This window comes from Somniosus microcephalus, chromosome 14 (genome assembly GCF_052327205.1).
Source record: "Somniosus microcephalus isolate GS21.2 chromosome 14, FLI_Smic_1.0, whole genome shotgun sequence".
NCBI classification, from domain to species: Eukaryota; Metazoa; Chordata; class Chondrichthyes; order Squaliformes; family Somniosidae; genus Somniosus; species Somniosus microcephalus.
This window is the reverse complement of record NC_141000.1, coordinates 72,064,909-72,085,706: the sequence shown is the minus strand read 5'-3', so window position 1 is coordinate 72,085,706 and position 20,798 is coordinate 72,064,909. Positions and strand designations below refer to the sequence as shown.

The 20,798-nt window shown below is 40.7% G+C and overlaps 1 protein-coding gene across 16 annotated transcripts in view; it reads left to right on the top strand.

Annotated features, from left to right (window-relative positions):
• caska (calcium/calmodulin-dependent serine protein kinase a) overlaps positions 1-20,798 on the top strand; it is a 540,018-nt gene that overhangs the window by 476,142 nt on the left and 43,078 nt on the right. For 8 of the 16 annotated variants that reach the window (XM_086006664.1, XM_086006672.1, XM_086006663.1 and 5 more), the window contains 4 exons: positions 560-645; positions 2,903-2,971; positions 13,181-13,249; positions 15,412-15,447. In XM_086006664.1, coding sequence (XP_085862790.1) covers positions 560-645; positions 2,903-2,971; positions 13,181-13,249; positions 15,412-15,447 — 260 coding nt within the window. The remainder of the gene's footprint in view (positions 1-559; positions 646-2,902; positions 2,972-13,180; positions 13,250-15,411; positions 15,448-20,798) is intronic. The other 8 variants (XM_086006671.1, XM_086006675.1, XM_086006676.1 and 5 more) reach the window with 3 other exon arrangements.

Sequence of the window (20,798 nt, the reverse complement as noted above, 5' to 3'; positions counted from 1 at the left end):
GAGAACCTCCCTGCGTGCTGTGACTCCCTCCATAAGCAGATGGAGGGAGTAATGCAAGAGCCTGGGTACAGCCATGCACCTTTGTGCAGTGCTTGTCAGTGTTTGCAGCACCTCAATGCTGCAGAACACTGACAGCAGAACTGTCAAAATCAATTTGGACATGGCCCCTTTAAGGAAATCGGCTGATGACACGTCATTAAATGACGTCATAGACCAGCTTCCGATTAATTGGCTGGGAACCTCGCAGGACGGGCTTAACGAGGCCTATCATCGGAATATCTTGTTGGAGGCCGGGATCGAGACAGATGCGAGGTCCCCACGCGCCACCGACGTCGCCCGCCCCGGACCCTCCAAGGTTGGAAAAATCCAGCCCTATACATGGGTTTATGAGACTATTGGATGCATTTCTGAAAAGGGAAGGGCTTGGTTTATGAAAAGGGACAGGTATTTTAGGCTTAATGAGATTTTTCTGTGCCTTTTTTAAAAAAAAAAAAAAAAAAAAAAATTTTTAAATAAAAAAAAATCTTAATTTCTTATCTGACTCTTTTTAAACATATAGGAACACTCCATGTTGGTGATGAAATCAGAGAAATAAATGGCATCAGTGTAGCTAACCAGACAGTGGAGCAACTTCAAAAGATGCTTGTGAGTATATAGGATCGTCTTTGCCTTTTTAAGGCCAATATTAGGTTTGAAATGGTCTGGACTTGTATTCTGCCTGGATATTAGGGATGAGAGTGCTGTCTTTTCACCTCTGAGGCCTACATGTCAATCACCTCAGATTGATGGGTTGATTTTACTCTTTTTGCTGGTTAACCAACCAGCCAATGTGAAATCAGTTTAACAAGTTTCAATCCAGTTCCTAGTGGGAGTGGCCCAGAATATAAAATTATCTACTAATACAATTTAGACATTATTTACCTTATCGACCCCAAGTATTGCTGATGTGCATCTAACACATTATTAGGGGAAGCTTTAATTAGCGCCACTACCACCGCAGGTAGGCCCTCCTGAACCGGTCGCAAATTCCGACCGGCGTTACAGCGGGGGGTGCGACCAAATATCGCGATCGGGGTGGTAGCGGGCGCTGCGCACACCGATTATGTCATCTGTGGCGGCGCAGCGCTACAGGCTAACGCCGCCATTAGCGTCCCGCTAAATTTCGCGGGAGGCGTGGCCAGTGGCGCTAAACCCACTAAGTGCCCTCTTTGGGCGCTAACTGGTGGCGCAGCCCACCGAATTTCTAGGCCATAATCTCTGAAACTAGCTGGCACTAACCTTTCCCACTACAGACCACATTTGTTCATGCTTCAGCTTTGAGTCTTTCATGGCTTTCCTCTGGCTGTAGAGAAAACTAGACCTTTTTGAATCTCATTGAGGCTGTTCCAGTCTCCAAAATCTGCTGCATACTGTATTTTTTCCCCACACAGAGGAAGCTCAAATTTGCCATTCCCCAGCTCTGTTGAGGGTTGGCTCACTGAACTTCCAATCAAAACTACCACCTTGAATAAAGAACCTCCCTTCCCTTCCTTGGTGTGGGAAATATGGCACCTACATTATCTATTTAGCTAAAACCACCGCTGTGCTTAATGAATGGAAGTCATTTTAACATTGCAAATGCAAATATAAGAAGTGGTAGATGATTCTCATTATCTCAACCTAATGTGGAATCCAAGAAACCTAATTCTGAGAATAGTGGTATCCCAACCAATTTGCCCTAAACAGCATCCCAGATAGCTTGTATGTTTGAGAGTTAACCCTTTGTGATCCAAATTGAACTTCATAGTACAAGGCAAGTGCAGCCGGACAAAAGTTTTTTTTTTCTTTTATTAATACGTGTGAAGTGAGTAAGTGGACTTTGATTCTTGAGTGTTTGATGTTAATGGGAATTTAGCCTAACATTTTTAAGTTGGAGGTAGAGGGATGGCAGTGCAATTTGTGGTGTGATATGTCGGCTCTCATGAATACTCAGTGGCTTAGAAATTGGTCTCGGGTGGTGGTGTTGCAGCATTGTCAGCTAAACCTTCTACTTCTATTCTAACAGTTTTATTAATCTTGATCTCCCTCTTTAGTCTCAAACCTAGACTTCCCCAACCTTCTGCATTTTAAGTTCAAATCCATCCCCACTCCTCTCTTTACCCTCTCTTTAAGGACATGGATCTGTTTTGGTTCAGGTGAAGGATGTCCTGTCTCTTTGGTATAGCCATCCCTTGTTCTAGAACTTGCTTCAATGCCCTAATAATGTCAACTTTGTGCATACCCTGTACTTTAAATAGTACAATGTCTGATTGACCAACTGTCACTTTTACGGGTGCCAAACTGCAATGGCTTAATATTTTCACTGAACACTAATCCTCTGTCTTACAAAGCAGGTTTTTAAAATTCATCAAAGATTTGTCCTTTTCTAAACTGGGAATAGATACATTTTCCCATATAGAAAGTGCAATTCCCTCATTTGAAGAGATTTAACAATTCAAACATACTGAGGTAAATTTTTCTTTCGTTGCTTGACTCCTTGATTCCAGTGATAAGATGATTTTCTGCCTATTTCTCATTCATGAGTCAAAAGGTTGTTAGGCCGGACCTAACTTACCAGTAGAAGACTACTGAGCTCTCTATCTCTTCACTGACTATTTTTGTTCAAGTATCAAATGTGAAGACAGATGTAAGCACCATGTAACAGAGTCTTCAACTGCTTCCAGACAAACCTCCAAACATGGTCAAATGCTGCCTTTATTACAATTCTTTTGCACAAAAAAATTGACTTAGTGAAAACTTAAACTTTATTGTGAAACTGTACAGCACAGCTTTGGTTGCTAAAACGTGGTATTTTCATCTTGTACATAATGTTTAAATGCCAGATTCTTATGTCTTAATGAATATTAACTTTCTCTCCCGCCAGAGGGAAATGAGAGGAAGTATCACCTTCAAGATTGTGCCAAGTTATCGCATTCAATCTTCTTCCTGTGAGGTAACAAATTTAAAAATTAGGTTTTTCTTATATTCCCCCCACTTTTATGACTAACTGCCTGCTGACTGGTGATCGTTAAAGCTTTTTGTGAAGATTGGTTCTGCCTGTACTGTTCACTATGCACACCAATTTTACAACAAAGATAACGGAATAGATGAGTGGACCTCACCACCCAGTCCCTTCTTCACTAATATGCCATGGAAAGAAAAGTTTTTTTTGCTGACTGGAAATACAGGTGAATTTGGATTGTTTCAATAGCTAGGTGTTTGCTTGAACATTACTCTATAAATTCCTTCCATCCAGATTCAATACTTTTTTCTATTCTATATTGAATATAATTAATAACAAGTAAATCTCCCATGGTTTTGCTCATGGTTAGGCAGCATGTCTTTTAGCTGTGTTTGTTGTAACAGGCTGAGAAAGGTTACGCTACCTCCGTTGGAGCAAGTCGGAATAACAGGCATTACCATTACAGCATTACCTATCGATTTCAATATACTGGGGGCATGACAGCATTATCAACTCCAGGATTTCAATATATTATATAGATACCCTTCTAATATGGACAGGGTGAACTTTGCCAATTATCTAATTAATAAGATTAAATAAACTGTATTATGTTATAGCTGTCTCTAGTATTGGGGACCACGTGCACGAAGAGACAGCACGGTGTTCTTTCACCTCTATGACCCGTGTTTGAATCCCACTTAGACCGCTCTGCTAAATGTAGGAGTCCTGTGTGAAATAAGATTGGTTCAGCTCAACCCATTTCTTCATGGGCATAGGTCCATGACACACAATTGCCCATAATTCACTACAGTGCAATACTGCATTGTCAATTTTATTCAGATTGGCCAAAAGAGTGTGTGATGTGCAAAGAGAATAAAATTCATATGGAAGTTGTTCTTCTCAGTTTGGGTTATAGTATGTTGATGGGACAGAATAGATGGAGCTAAACTCTGCATGGGCCATGCTATATTAGACAGTGTTTTGTTCTGGATTAGAAAAGTAGAAAAAGTATTCTATTCTCCAGTACTGGCACCATAATGAGCATAGAAATTGCACCAAAAAATAAATGTTTAAAAGGAGGAGGGGTAGGAAAAAGGTTTTCTGCCTCAAAAAGCTAATATATACCCTGTTTCTAAGACTGAACTGTAAAAAAGGTTCTTAGATTCTGCTAGGACTAGACTGTGACTGATTACATAGAATAATATTACATAGAATGTACAGCACAGAAACTGATGCAGGGTTAGGATCCTCAATGGATTTTATTTGATCTGAGTGAATTGGCATTATGTTGATCCCAATATGTTGACAGTGTGTTAAACCGTCAAAACTATTACATTTACTATGGGAATGCCCAATGGCAACCATCAGTAGTAAAAATATAAATCTGAAATAAAAAGTGTATCACAGGTTAGTCAGCATTGAAAGAGAAAGACAGATTAGTGTTTCAGACATGACCCTCTGATGAAACCCGAGGGCATTAACTACAAATTTGAGCTTAAATGCTACACTTGTGTGTTCCTCAACACTGAACTTGGCACAAACATCCTGCTTTTAATCAGAAGGTTCTTGAAATGTCTAGCTCCCATTAGTTTCTTTACAACATCTTAAAAAAAAGACCACTAATTTGAAGTTGTCATATAAAAATGGGTAAAATTGCTGAACGTAGTTCTCAAAACAGCAGTAAAACTCTCAAAAATTCCTTAATATAATCTAATAAAAAAGGAATTTAATTTATTCAGTTGCCACTAACCAGAGACCCTAATTATAAATAGACAGAATCAAGGAATAGGGCCATCAAAATATAGGCAAATGTCCTCGAATCTCATGTAGTAAAAATGGGAGTTGGGACTGGCCGTAAAACCATGTGAAATGCGAACTGGATGATGTGCAATTGGTGAATTTTCCTGATCATTTTCGTGGTATGGTCAATATGCATAATTGAATTTCGAAAAAGAGCCAGGGGTGTTATCCCTGGTGACCTGGCCAATATTTATCCCTCAATCAACATCACTATAAAACAGATTATCTGGTCATTATCACATTGCTGTTTGTGGGAGCTTGCTGTGCACAAATTGGCTGCCACGTTTCCTACATTACAACAGTGACTACACTCCAAAATACTTAATTGGCTGTAAACTCTTTTGGGATGTCCGGTGATCATGAAAGGCGCTATATAAATGCAAGTCTTTCTTTTGAATTGAAAAAGTATTTATAATTGGACGAATCAATACTAAATATATATATATTATGCACATTATAATTGATGTAGAGATGTGAAACCAGACCAACCAGAAATATCTTGCTCATCGAGCATCTTTTCCTAATATCGTCATGCTAATTTATTTGCCTTGCTCATTCCAAAATCCTTACTTTAATTGCTCTTCTAAGCAACTGGACATCATAAAACAATCTGTAGTCATTTGTGTCAGATCACTTGTTCAGAAGAATGTATGCATTCAGGGCTGTCATTTTGCCATTACTCAAAAAATATTCTTGCCTTGGAACTTCTCATTTGAAATGAGCTAACGAAGAAAAGGTCTCAGATTTCAATTTTACAATACAGTAGATTGCATTTTTCCTAACTGAAGTGAATGTTTTTGTTCTATAAGATAGTTAGGTTCAATGTAGGAATAGAAAACGATAATGAGTCAATGATGAGGGTGCTGTACTAAAAAAGGCACCGTGCAGCGAGATACAAAAGAACCTGACCCAAATAAAGCAAGCAGAAAAGTTAACACACAGGTCCACAGAACAGCAATGGGAAATCTTCAAATATGAGATGAATAGAATATAAAATCTCTCTACCTATTGCTCCAAACCACTCTTTCACCTCTAAAACAAAAGCAAAATTCTGCAGATTCTGAAAATCGGGGGAAAAAACAGAACATGCTGGAAACACTTCGCATATCAGGCCGCATCTGTGGAGAGAGAAACAGAGTTAATGTTTCAGGTTGATGACCTACCATCAGAACAGGACGACCTGAAACATAAACTCTTTCTCTCTCCGCTAATGCTGCCTGACCTGCTGAGTGTTTCCAGCATTTTCCGTTTTCACTCTTTCACAGCTGCCTCTCTCCACCCTCTCTAACCTGCAATATCTCTCTAGTTCTGGTTCCTCTGCTCTCTCTTGCCCTAGTTTGTCTCACCTGCTTCAGCTGTGGATCCTTTTCTCTCTCATCTGCCCCTTTGTGTTTCCAATTGGCTCCAGCACTACCTTTCCCAAACACTGAGGATAATGCACAAAGAATTGCGCCCAGTGATGAGGGAAAGTTCATTTTTACTTCTTCAATTTCAAAATCCCAGCGTTTTTAGGTTCTGAATCCCAGGATTGTGGGTTTATTAAAATAGCCAGGGATACAGGATCCCAAGATTGCAAACCCAAGCTGGAGTCTCCTGGAGTGTTAGCATAGTTCACTAGCTACCTCTGGTGGTAGAAAATGAATGCTGCAAACAGTGCAGCATTACAACACGAACATTCTGACTCTACAGTTTCCAGACCAGAATAACTAAAAGAACAAAAATGTTTAATCCCACCAGGTTCCTCCGGTTTCACCTACCTTCCCATCTAATAAAGTAAGATCATTACACCGCAATTCAATCCTGGCATTCGAGACTACCTTGAAGATTACATCTGAATGGTTTCAGAATTTACCCAGATTCCCAGAAATTGTACCAGGATTATGTCTCTGTGCTTCAATTAATACAGTAACTAGAACAGTGGTTGTATTGATAACATTTTAAAGGCAATGTTGAAATAGCAAAACAAAAGAAAAAAATGCAAGGTGTACAAAATCTTAACATTCCTTTGTTCAGACACAGGTAATTCGATAGGCACTTACACATTTAGCACTTCTGTTTGAAGCCTGCATAGACTCACATTTTTGTGTCTCTTGATTCTGCCATAGGTTAAGGAAGCCAGTTTTAGTAATGTAAACACAGAGCCAACGCGCAGACATCTGTTTCCCCACAACCCAAATTACAGAAGCCCCAAACATAAAAGTGTTTGCATAAGATCCAATTAATACAGTTTGATCTGATCTAGAATTGAAGCATCTGTTCAAAATAATGGTTCTATTTACAGAGATTTAGATTAGTGGATAATGGGCCTGAATTTGTTCTTGGAGGCTTCCTGCGGGCGGATGTCTCCAACCAGCAAAAGATCTACAAACTTACTTTCTGCCTCGGGATCCACGGAGACCTGCGCTGCGTAGGCCTGCGTAGAGGCCCATGTACCCCAGGGGCGCACGCAGTTCGCAAGCGCCACTGGGATCACGTGAGCCGGCCCAACCAATCAAAGAAGGGAATCCCCATTCATGCTTATGGGGATTCCGTATGTACGGAACCTCCATAAGCATGAATGGGGTTGGCATAAAAAAATACATTTAACATTACAAATACATTTTTTTAATTACACATTTAAAATGAATGAAAATTCAATATAATTAAACATTTTAAAACAAAAATTAATTTTTTGAAAAATAAATTTGAATGTTTTAAAGGGGCTAAAAATAACCTTACCTTATTGTACATGTGTTTTAATGTTTAAATGAATGAACAAAATTTATTTTTATATTTTTTTAAAACACTTATGCTGGTAAAAGCATATGCCTGCTTTTACCAGGCGTAAGAATTTCACGGGCATTCGCTGGGCAGAAGTTGGGCAAATAGCCCAGCTCTCCACCTGCGGAGGCCCATACCTGGGGATGACTACACAATCTGTCAAGAAGATTCTTGACAGATCACAAGTTCCGGGTTTTAGCGCATGCCTAAACCCGGAACTTGCGCGGCCCCTACGGGCGTGTGCGCACCTTGTACGCACCCGTAGGGGCTGCAAATTACACCCCAATGTATTTTCTTGTGCTGAATAGTGTGTCTTTAATTTTACACAGGATTTCAATTACAGTTATAGTACTATGACAAAATAATGTAGAACTCTTAATTGAAGGGTCAACACTTTAGCTGTGTATTCAATTTAAGCTTATTCAATTAAGTTCTCAAAGCCAGAATTTAATAGAACCCTGTTTAAGTATATGACAAAAGGCCTATTTTAGCTGAAAGTATATAATTGTCCAATTCCTCAACACTGCACATTAGCTGTACAAAACTAACCCCTTCATTCGTTCCCTAAACAGTACAGTTTGACACTTCATAGTTCACTGATATCTTGCAGAGATACACTAGAATATCACAGTCAGAGTTGCTCCTACTGATGATGAAAATGGCCAGATTAACCTCAGAGAAGAACATGGAGGATACTAGATCTCCCAGTTCCATCCCAGCTGCCCTTCAAATGCCTTCAACAGGACTTACTATATCAATAGTTTGTTTTGGCATAATTTACAACAGGAGCTTCAAAACATGGAGAGAAAAGCTGTGCATTGCTGCAACTGCCCAGTGCATGCTTGCTCATGTGCCTTTAAAAAAAAACTAGACTTAACAGCAAGTGTTGGCTGGGTAATCAACCGTGGCGACTGTTCCAGCCAAGCCTAATTCTGTTCTTAGCCTTTGTACACAACCACTTCCCACAGGAGTAGTTGGATAGCAATCAGGAGCCGTAACTCTGGCCAATTTTTCCTTTCCTGACTCGGAGAGCTGAGGCCAGTTGTGGCTAAGATCAGCTAACTCAGCAGTCTGGGAATCAAACTTGGGAGCTTCCTGATCTGTATGGCTCAACTACTCACTGTATAAACCTACTGAGCCATCAGAAGAACTCCTATCCCATTCCTAAATATTTTTCTTTTAAAATGAACCTTGTTCTTTGGTCCCCCCCACCCAAAAGAGCACATTGTGGACAGCATTCATCATAGGGCTCAATTGAAGTACCACACCAGGAGGCACACTAGCAAACTGATTGGTGCTTAAGATTGGACTCCAGTGACTCACTGGAGTCCAATCCTAACTGTATTGATTGGAGTCAAATTCTACTAGTTCACCATCCACAGATATAAAACTTCCTATGTACATGACTCAAAAGAAAAAGCTTGGAAAAGGGAAAAAGATAACAATGACTCTTCTGAACAGGACTCATGTCAGGCTTTGTAGTATGTGATTTATGTACCATTTGTTATTGATATTCCAACTTACATTTGTTATTAATATGACCAACTCACAATTTTATTACTTCTGAATTGTGCAGCTTATACCCCTTGAACTTGATACTGTTTTATTTACAGTAGGACAGTTTAAGAAGTGATCAGAGTGATTTTATACTAGGTAGGATAGAAATTCTGTGCCACCGTTTCCTGATATAGAAGGGTTCTCCATAAAATGAGGACAAGTACATCTTCCTGAAGTATTGTAAATGTACTACTGCGCCATATCTGAATTCAGATTTGATCCCTATTTAAATAAGAACATAAGAAATGGGAACAGGAGTACGCTATACGGCCCTTCAAGCCTGCATTCAGTAAGATCATGGTTGATCTTCTACCTCAACTCCACTTTCCCACCATATCCCCATATTACTTGATTCCCTTAGTGTCCAAAAATCTATCGACCTCCGTCTTTAATAACTCGATGCCTGAGCATCCACAGCCCTCTGGGGGTAGAGAATTCCAAAGATTCACAACCCTCTGAGTGAATAAATTTCTCATCTCAGTCCTAAATGGCCGACCCCTTATCCTGAGACTATGACCCCCTAGTTCTAGACTCTCCAGCCAAGGGAAACAGCCTCTCAGTACCTACCCTGTCAAGTCCTCGAAGAATTTTATATGTAATACTCCATGTAAACAAGCTAGATTGTATAAATGCAGAGATTAGACAATCGTGTAGCAAAGGCAGAGTGGTTTTAATGGGGGATTTTAACTTTCATATAGATTGGGAAAAGCAAACTTGCACCTGTCAGAAAGGTAGTGAATTTCTTGAGTGTGTCCGGGATAGTTTTCTACAACAATATATCCTAGAGGCAACAAGGGGGCAAGCCATATTAGATTTAGTACAGGTAGACTATCCTTTATCCGAACTTCCGAAAACCTCTAAAAACCGAAAGTTTTTTTGTTCAGCGTAAGTCGTGCGCACGACATGACCAGAGTGGCGCACGACTTACGCTGAGCAGGGCAGAGGGTCACAGAGTTCCCTCCTGGGTAGGAGATTGCAGGCCGAGCCGGGCAGTGTGAAGGAGGTACCGGGAGAGTGAACCCAACAATACAGCGGCCCGTCCGATAGCTGCAGCGGCCCGTCCGATATTCTTTTCTTCCCCCGACCCGAACCGAACCGCAGCCCGTCCGATATTCTTTTCTCCCGACCCGAACCGCGGCCCATCCGATATTCTTTTCTTCCCCCCCCCCCCCCCGACCCCGACCCCTCTTTCTCCCCCCCCCCCCCCCCCCCCGACCCCGACCCCTCTCCCCCGCCCCTGACCCCCACCCCCCGGAACCCCCCGACCTGAACCGCGGCCCGTCCGATATTCTTTTCTCCCCCCCGACCTGATTTGCGGGCCAACTTAGTAGGAGTCAGCCGATATCCGGCTTTCCAGAGAAGCAGGAAGGGGAATGAGACACAGAACAGTCGAAAGAGGTAGCCTGAACTTTTACAATTTATATTAAATACAAATTTCCCAGTCTTATAATAATACCTCCTGAAATCCGAAAACCGAAACTCAGCTGGTCCCAAGGCTTTCGGATAAGGGATAGTGTACCTGTAATGAGTAATGATCCAGATTTAGTTAACAGCCTAACTGTGCATGAACATTTATCTAATAGTGATCATAACATGATCGAGTTCAGCGTAGCGTTTGAAAGGGAGAAATGCGTAACAGCTACTAAGATTCTAGATTTAGGTAAGGCCAACTTCAACGGGATGAGGCAGAGACTGTAAACTGGGCAAATCTGTTATGGGTAAAATGACAGAAGATCAGTGGGAGGAGATGTTTAAAATAGAATTTAATGTGATACAGAACCAGTTTATACCCCTGAAGGGCAAGAGCTCTATTTGCCAAAAAAAAGCAACCATGGATGACTAAAGAGATAAGGGACAGCATAAAACTAAAGGAAATGGCATACAAAAATGCAAAAAAAAAATCACAGATCCTGGCGAATGAGCAAGATACAAAGAACAGCAAAGGGTCACAAAACAGATAGTAAGAGCTACAAAAAGGGAGTATGAAAAGAAACTTGCAAGGGATATCAAAATCAAATAAAGAATTTTTACAGTTACATTAGGAAAAAGGGTAGTCAGGAGCAATGTTGGCCCCTTAAAAACTGAAAGTGGTGATATTGTCGGTGACAATGGGGAAATGGCGGACATGTTGAATAATTACTTTGTGTCAGTATTTACAGTAGAAGAAGAGGATAGCATGCCGGAAATCCCAAAGAAACTAATATTGAATCAGGGACAGGGACTCAATAAAATTAACGTAAGTAAATTAACAGTAATGAAGAAAATAATGGCACTAAAGAGTGACAAATCCCCAGGGCCAGATGGTTTCCATCCCAGAGTTTTAAAGGAAGTAGGTGAGCACATTGCAGATGCCCTAACTATAATCTTCCAAAGTTCTCTAGATTCAGGAACCGTCCCTTTAGATTGGAAAATTGCGCATGTCACTCCACTTTTTAAGAATGGAGAGAGGGAAACAAGGGAATTATAGACCAGTTAGCCTAACATCTGTTGTCGGGAAATTGCTAGAGACTGAACACCTCAAATTTTCAGTTGATCAGAGAGAGCCAGCATGGATTTGTGAAAGGTAGGTCATTCCTGACAAACCTGACTGAATTTTTTGAAGAGGCGACTAAAGTAGTGGACAGGGGAATGTCTATGAATGTTATTTATATGGACTTCCAGAAGGCATTTGATAAAGTCCCACAAAAGAGACTGTTATCTAAGGTAGAGGCCCACGGAATTGAGGGCAAATTATTGACCTGGTTAGGAAATTGGCTGAGCGGCAGGAGACAGAGTAGGGATAATGGGTAGGTACTCAAATTGGCAGGCTGTGACTAGTGGTGTCCCGCAGGGATCTGTGTTGGGGCCTCAACTATTCACAATATTTATTAACAACTTAGATGATGGCATAGAAAGTCATATATCCAAATTTGCCGATGACACAAAGATAGGCGACATTGTAGGCAGCGCAGATGAAAGCATAAAATTACAAAGAGATATCGATAGAAGATTAAGTGAATGGGCAAAACTGTGGCAAATGGATTTCAATGTAAGCAAATGTGAGGTCATCTACTTTGGACCTTAAAAGGATAGAACATGGTACTTTATACTGTAAATGGTAAAAAGCTAAAAACAGTGGATGTCCAAAGAGACTTGGGGGTTCAGGTACATAGATCATTAAAATGTCATGAAAAGGTACAGAAAATATTCAAAAAGGCTAATGGAATGCTGGCCTTTATATCTAGAGGACTAGAGTACAAGTGGGTAGAAGTTATGCTGCAGCTGTACAAAACTCTGGTTAGACCACACCTGGAGCACTGTGAGCAGTTCTGGGCACCACACCTTAGGAAGGCTGTATTGGCTTTGGAGGGAGTGCAGCGTAGGTTTACCAGAATGATACCCAGACTTCATAACTTACGAGGAGAGATTACACAAATTAGGGTTGTATTCCCTAGAATTTAAAAGGTTATGGGGTGATCTGATCAAAGTTTTCAGGATATTAAGGGGAACAGATAGGGTAGATAGAGTGAAACTATTTCCGCTGGTTGGGGATTCTAGGACTAGGGGCCATAGTCTAAAAATTAGAGCCAAACCTTTTAGGAGTGAAATTAGGAAACACTTCTGCACACAAAGGGTGGTAGAAGTTTGGAACTCTCTTCCACAAACGGCAATTGATGCTAGATCAATTGTTAATTTTAAATTGGAGATTGATAGCTTTTTGTTAACCAAAGGTATTAAGAGATATGGGCCAAAGGTGGGTATGTGGAGTTAGATCACAGATCAGCCATGATCTCATTGAATCAGGGAACAGGCTCGAGGGGCTGAATGGCCTACTCCTGTTCCTATGATTATGTAAAACATGAATTAACTCGACAGTTGTTCAATTCCAAACGCATTTTTGAATAAAAAATCTGCTTAGACCAAAAGCTTTATTCCATTACATGCAATTAATGTACATGAAAAAATTGAGCAAATGCTTCCTGTTTAGACACAATTGAATTGGACCTTAACCTATGCATAAATCCTTTAAAAGCGTGTATAAAATTCTGAAGTGTGTTGCAGTTGTGTATATAAGGTGCTACTGAACCTTCTGTCTCGTTGCAGAGAGATTCCCCCTCCACATCCAGACAATCCCCAGCTAACGGCTATAGCAGCACTTATAATTCTGTTTCGGTAAGGCTTCCATTTACAACACAAATCCAAAGTTCTGTTGCCAGTGGTGTAATTTATTAGTGTTGACCATTACCTCTGTACCGAGGAATTTGTCTTGTAGAAAAGTCCTAGCAGTTGTTTTTTAATACCAAGTGCAAAGAAGCCATTGGCAATGTCATTCGTATCCTGGTGATTTATGAAGAGCAGTTTTCAGCTGTGGATTGGTTTGCAATGCATCTTCCTTCCAAGATGCATTGGCACAACCAAATACTGGAAATATTCCTTTCCACTTAGATTGTTTGTTTATGAAGAAGAACTAAAATGAGGTGGGATAGGGGGAGAAATAGGGAGAAATAATTTGTGTAATGATGATGCCCAATTGAAAGTTGGGACAGCATCACAGCAAAGTCTTCAAACGCATGGTTCACACGAGAGCTCTGAGAAGTATGGTTTGGTTTCCGCTATCTGAGTTCTCAAATTGGTGTGCCCACTGCTGCCGTGGTACATGCACATTATGGTGTGAAGCTGAAGCCTGGCCTGGCAACTCAACGCTACAGATCATTTTATGTCTATTAGTAATAAAGAATATGGGATTGTTAGTACATTTTCAACACAAGTTCTTATCTTACCAGCATTGAGCTTTCTTAGCAGAATATCAATTATACAAGACAGCTTGTTTATTACAGAATGTTCATAATTTATTTTGCTTCAGAAATCGGGGCAAAAAAGTAAATTTTTGGTCTAAATTTCTACAATTTGCATGCCGAGCTCTGAAGGACTATTAGAACACATTTGAGTAAATTACCACAGAACGGTTGCTGAATATTTCTCTCATTGCAAAGAAATTCTTTATAGTGGCATTGACTAGGTAACTTAAGAATACATACCATTTGTATGATTTGTTAATTATTTTGATAAGAAAACTAATTTGATATTTAATGTATTGACTGCTGGCATTCACCCTGCATTTTAGTTAGGATGTTGCTGTGTCTTCATAACTGCAGTGTTCAGTAAGCTAATGCTAGTTTAGAAACACTTTTTTTGCCCTACTATTTTCTGCCAGTTTTCTCCCCGCTCCTTCTTTCCTGAAGGTGTTCCTTACTCATGTCCAGTTCCACAAGTGACCATCACCCCCTTCTACCTTGCCCAACTGGCTAATTTTTCAGTGTGAACGTAGACAGTGAGTGTCAGCAGGCTATTCCTGCATGGAGAGCATCACAACTGAAGCTGCTCCTGTCCTACTCAACATCCATATATGTATACTAACAGCATTGGTTTCTGGATAGCAATCAGGAATGTAAACTGTGGATAATTTTCCCCTCCATAACCCAGGGGCACTAAACTGCAAATTGTACCCATCAATTTTTCCCAGTATAGACTTATTCTGCAGAGTTTAAGTCTATCGAACATATTCACAGAAAGGAAATTGAAGGACAAGTTGACCCTTGTCACACTCATTTCCCTTCTTGTGGCCAATCCAGGAATGGCACTGGGAGCAGTCCAAGAACAGGGCATCTGCCTTACACACTGTTGGCAGACTGTGTGTGGGATAGGAGAACTAAAGGAAATGTGACCAGTTAATTTACAAAAGGAGGGTGGTGAACTTACTACTAAGTGTACTTATGGTTAATGAATTGGCAATTTTTTGTTGAAAGAACTCAAGTAATATAGTAACGCAAATCAATACATGTATCTCTGAATCAAAATAACCCAGTTAGCAAAGCTACTCAAATAGAGTAAATTAGGTTTTCATAGCTTAAACCCCATTCTACCCTATTTAAGTCAACTTATATAAAATACTTAGTAGTACTAAATAGAGGCAGTTAACTATGTTTATTCACAATTAAAATATTTAGAATGCACTATTGTGTTGAATTATTGCAATGTTACTGCAGCTCAGCTGTATAATTGTGTTGAAGATGTAGACTACATAATGGGGGTGGGGGCAATAAGTATTCACAGCTGGTATCTGCTTTCTACAGCTTGTTGCTAAACAGCCTGGCCTAATTATTCTCTCAATCATTTTATGTAATGGCTTGACGCATTATGCAAACTGATGATTAACACCTGATTATATCATAATAATAAAACCTATAAAAATGTAAAATGTGGTAGAATTGTCATAGTTTTGCTTTGAAGGCGAAATGAAAATCTCTTTTCCTTGGGTTGACTTTATCCTACAGGACTTGCCATCAACTACACAACCAAAAGGACGACAGGTGAATAGTTCATCTCCATAGAAACTTTATAGTATCCATAACTTAGTACTAGCAGTCAATCTATTTTTCATTCAATATTTTATATGTTGCAGTATTTAACTTTTCAGCTAATTGTATTTGAATCTATAACTGACCAGATTAGAATTGCCAGCAGCTGTCTGAATATTGCAGATCATGGAATGATGCAGCACAGAAGGAAGCCATTCTGCCCATCGTGTCTGTGCTGCCCCTTTGGTAGAGCTATCCAATTAGTCCCACTCCCCTGCTCTGTCCCCATAGCCCTGCAGATGTTTTCCCTTCAGGTATTTAGCCAATTCTCTGAATGCTACTATTGAATCTGCTTCCACCACCCTTTCAGGCAATGCATTCCAGATCACAATAACTCGCTGTGTAAAAAAAAAAAAAAAAAAAGTTTCCTCATGTTGCCACTGATTCTTTTGCCAATCACCTTAAATCTGTGTACCCTGGTTACTGACCCTTCTGCCATTGGAAACAGTTTCTCTTTATTTACTCTATCAAAACCATTCCTGATTTTGAACACCTCTATCAAATCTTTTCTTACCTTCTCTGCTCTAAGGAGAACAACCCCCAGCTTCTCCAGTGTCTCCACATAATTGAAGTCCCTCATCCCTGGTACCATTCTAGTAAATCTCTTCTGCACACTCTCCAAGGCCTTTGATATCCTTCCTAAAGTGTAGTGCCCAGAATTGAATAAAATACTCCAGCTGAGACCTAACCAGTGTTTTATAAAGGTTTAGCATAACTTCCTTACTTCTGTACTCTATTAATAAAACCAAGGACCCCATGTGCTTTTTTAACAGCCTTCTTGTCCTGCCACCTTCAAACATTTGCGTACATACACCCCCAGATCTCTCTGTTCCTGCACCTCCTTAAAAATTGTACCATTTAGTTCATATTGCCTCTCATTCTTCCGACAAAAATGTATCACTTTACTCTTCCCTGCATTAAATTTCATCTGCAATGTGTCAGCCCATTTCACCAGTCTGTCTCTGTCCTCCTGAAGTCTGCTACTATCCTCCTCATTGTTTACTACATTTCTGAGTTTCATATCATCTGCAAACTTTGAAATTATGCCCTCTATAACCAAGTCCAGGTCATTAATATACATCAAAAAGAGCAGCAGTCCTAATACCGACCCCTGGGGATCAACAATGTATACCTCCCTCTAGTCTGAAAAATAACCGTTCACCACTACACTCTGTTTCTGTCCCTTAGCCAACCATGCTGCCACTGTCCGTTTAATCCCAAGGGCTTTAATTTTGCTAACAAGTCTATTATGTGGTACTTTGTCAAATGCCTTTTGAAAGTCCTTATATACACATCAACTGCCAGGGTTAAGGACATCTCCTCTGGACTGGAGAGAAACTTGGAGTGGGAGGGGGAGGATCCAGTTGTCGTGGTCCATGTTGGTACCAACAACATAGATAGGACAAGGAAGGAGGTTCTGCTGAGGGAGTTTGAGCAGCTAGGGGCCAAATTAAAAAGCAGAACCACAAGGGTAATAATCTCTGGATTATTACCTGAGCCACGAGCGAATTTGGCTAGGACAAATAAAATTAGAGAGTTAAATGCATGGCTCAAAGACTGGTGTGGGAGAAATGGGTTTTGCTTCCTGGGACACTGGCACCAGTACTGGTGCAGGAGGGAGCTGTTCCGTTGGGACGGGCTTCACTTGGCCAGTGCTGGGACTAGAGTCCTGGCGGATCATATAACTTGGGCTGTAGAGAGGGCTTTAAACTAACTAGTGGGGGGGAGGTTCCTAGAGAGCAATTAATAAAAATGACAACAGAGAAGGTCATAGACTTAGGTAGCAGTGGGGAAATTAAAAACCAGAGCGTGTCAGGAAGGGGCAGAAGGTATGGAGTAAAAGGTAAAGTAATAAAAAGGGCAAAAGCAGGAACTAAGTGTCACAAAACATCTTTGAAAGTTCTCTATCTGAATGCACGTAGCATTCGTAACAAAATAGACGAGTTAATGGCACAAATAACTACATATGGGTATGATCTTGTGGCCATTACAGAAACATGGCTGCAGGGTGACAATGCCTGGGAATTAAACATACCAGGTTATTTAACAATCAGGAAGGACAGGCAGGAAGGAAGGGGAGGTGGGGTGGCTATGCTAATAAAGGAAGGAATCACTGTAATACAGAGAAATGATATTGGGTCAAAAGATCAGGATAATGAAACAGTTTGGGTGGAGGTAAGGAATAATAAGGGGAAAAAAACACTAGTGGGCGTAGTCTATAGGCCTCCGAACAGTGGCAACTCTGTTGGACGGAGTATCAATCAGGAAATAGTTGAGGCTTGTAATAAGGGAACATCTATAATTATGGGGGATTTTAACTATCATATTAATTGGACAAATCAAATTGGGCAGGGCAGCCTTGAGGATGAGTTCATTGAGTGTATTAGGGATGGGTTTCTTGAGCAGTATGTAACTGAACTGACCAGGGGGCAAGCAACCTTAGATCTCCTGTGTAACGCGATGGGATTAATTAAAAATGTCCTAGTAAAGGATCCCCTTGGAATGAGTGACCATAACATGGTTGAATTCCATATTCAATTAGAGGGTGAGAAGGTTGGATCTCAAACAAGCGTGCTAAGCTTGAATAAAGGAGACTATGAAGGTATGAGAGCGGAATTGAGTAGAGTGGATTGGGAAAATAGATTAAAGGGTAAGACGATACATGATCAGTGGTGTACATTTAAGGAGTTATTTTACAACTTCCAAAAAAAATATATTCCACTGAGAAGAAAAGGGTGTAAAAGAAAAGACAGCCATCCGTGGCTAAGTAAAGAAATTAAGGATAGTATTCGACTAAAAACAAGGGCATATAAGGTAGCCAAATCTAGTGGGAGGATAGAGGATTGGGAAAACTTTAAAAGACAGCAAAAAATAACAAAAAGATTGATTAAGAAAGGGAAGATAGATTATGAAAGTAAATTAGCAAAAAATATAAAAACAGATAGTAAGAGTTTTTATAGTTATATAAAAAGAAAAAGGGTGGCTAAAGTAAATGTTGGTCCCTTAGAGGATGAGACCGGGAAATTAATGGTGGGAAATATGGAGATGGCAAAAACACTGAATATTTTACATCAGTCTTTACAGTAGAAGACACTAAGAATATCCCAACACTGGACAAACAGGGGGCTATGGGGGGGGGGGAGCTAAACACGATCAAAATCACTAAGGAAGTGGTACTCGGTAAAATAATGGGACTCAAGGCGGATAAATCACCTGGACCTGATGGCTTACATCCTAGGGTCTTGAGGGAAGTGACGGTAGGGATTGTGGATGCATTGGTAATAATTTTCCAAAACTCCCTGGACTCGGCAAAGGTCCCGGCAGACTGGAAAACTGCTAATGTAACACCCTTATTTAAAAAGGGCAGTAGACAGAAGGCTGGAAACTATAGACTGGTTAGCCTAACATCTGTGGTAGGTAAAATTTTGGAGTCCATTATTAAGGAGACAGTAACAGGACATTTGGATAATCATAATTTAATAGGACAAAGTCAGCATGGTTTTATGAAGGGGAAGTCATGTTTGACAAATTTGCTAGAGTTCTTTGAGGAAGTAACATATAGGGTGGATAAAGGGGAACCAGTGGACGTAGTGTATTTAGACTTCCAAAAGGCATTTGACAAGGTGCCACACAAAAAATTATTGCTTAAGATAAAAAATCACGGGATTGTGGGTAATATTCTGGCATGGATAGAGGATTGGCTATCTAACAGAAGGCAGAGAGTTGGGATAAATGGTTCATTCTCAGACTGGCAATCAGTAACTAGTGGTGGTCCGCAGGGGTCAGTGCTGGGTCCCCAACTCTTTACAATCTATATTAACGATTTGGAGGAGGGGACCGAGTGTAACATATCAAAGTTTGCAGATGATACTAAGATGGGAGGGAAAGTAGTGAGTGAGGAGGACATAAAAAACCTGCAAGGGGACATAGACAGGCTAAGTAAGTGGGCAGAGATTTGGCAGATGGAATACAATACTGGAAAGTGTGAGGTTATGCACTTTGGCAGGAAAAATCGTAGAGCAAGTTATTATCTTAATGGCAAGAAACTGGAAAGTACTGAAGTACAAAGGGATCTGGGGGTCCTGGTGCACGAAACTCAATAGGTTAGTATGCAGGTGCAGCAAGTGATTAAGAAGGCCAATGGAATGTTGGCTTTCATTGCTAGGGGGATAGAATATAAAAATAGGGAGGTATTGCTTCAGTTGTATAAGGTATTGGTGAGACCGCACCTGGAATACTGCGTACAGTTTTGGTGTCCATACTTAAGAAAGGACATACTTGCTCTCGAGTCAGTACAAAGAAGGTTCACTCGGTTAATCCCGGGGATGAGGGGATGGACATATGAGGAGAGGTTGAGTAGATTGGGACTCTACTCATTGGAGTTCAGAAGAATGAGAGGCGATCTTATTGAAACATACAAGATTGTGAAGGGGTTGGATCGGGTGGATGCGGGGAAGATGTTCCCGATGATGGGTGAAACTAGAACTAGGGGGCATAGTCTTAGAATAAGGGGCTGCTCTTTCAAAACTGAGATGAGGAGGAACTACTTCACTCAGAGGGTGGTAGGTCCATGGAATATGCTGCCCCAAAAAGCTGTAGAAGCTACATCATTACATAAATTTAAAACAGAAATAGACAGTTTCCTAGAAGTAAAGGGAATTAAGGGTTACGGGGAGCGGGCAGGAATTTGGACATGAGTCTAGGTTCGGATCGGTCATGGCCCTGTGGGTAGCGGAGTGGGCCCAGGGGCCGTGTAGCCTGATCCTGCTCCTATTTCATGTGTCTAATTCTGTTAGATTCAGGAGATGGTTCTGTGATAGTGGATTGGCGGTTAGGATCAGATCAGCCATGATCTTATTGAATGGCGGAGCAGGCTCGAGGGGCCGATTGGCCTACTCCTGCTCCTATTTCTTATGTTCTTCTGTACCCTCATCAACCCTCTCCATTACTTCATCAAAGAACTTGAATCAAGTTAGTCAAACACGATTTGTCTTTAACAAATCCATGCTGACTTTCATTTATTAGCCCATACTTTTCCCATTGCCAAATTAATTTTGTCCCGGATTATTGTCTCGAGATGTTTTCCCACCACTAATGTTCGGCTGACTGGCCTGTAGTATCCGGGTTTATCCCTCCCCTTTTTTTAAACGGGGTGTAACATTTGCAATCCTTCAGTCCTCTGGCACCACCCCCATATCCAAGGAGGATTGGAAGATTGTGGCCAGAGCCTCTGCAATTTCCACCCTTACTTCCCTCAGTAACCTAGGATGCATCCAAGTGACTTTTTTCTACTTTGAGGACTG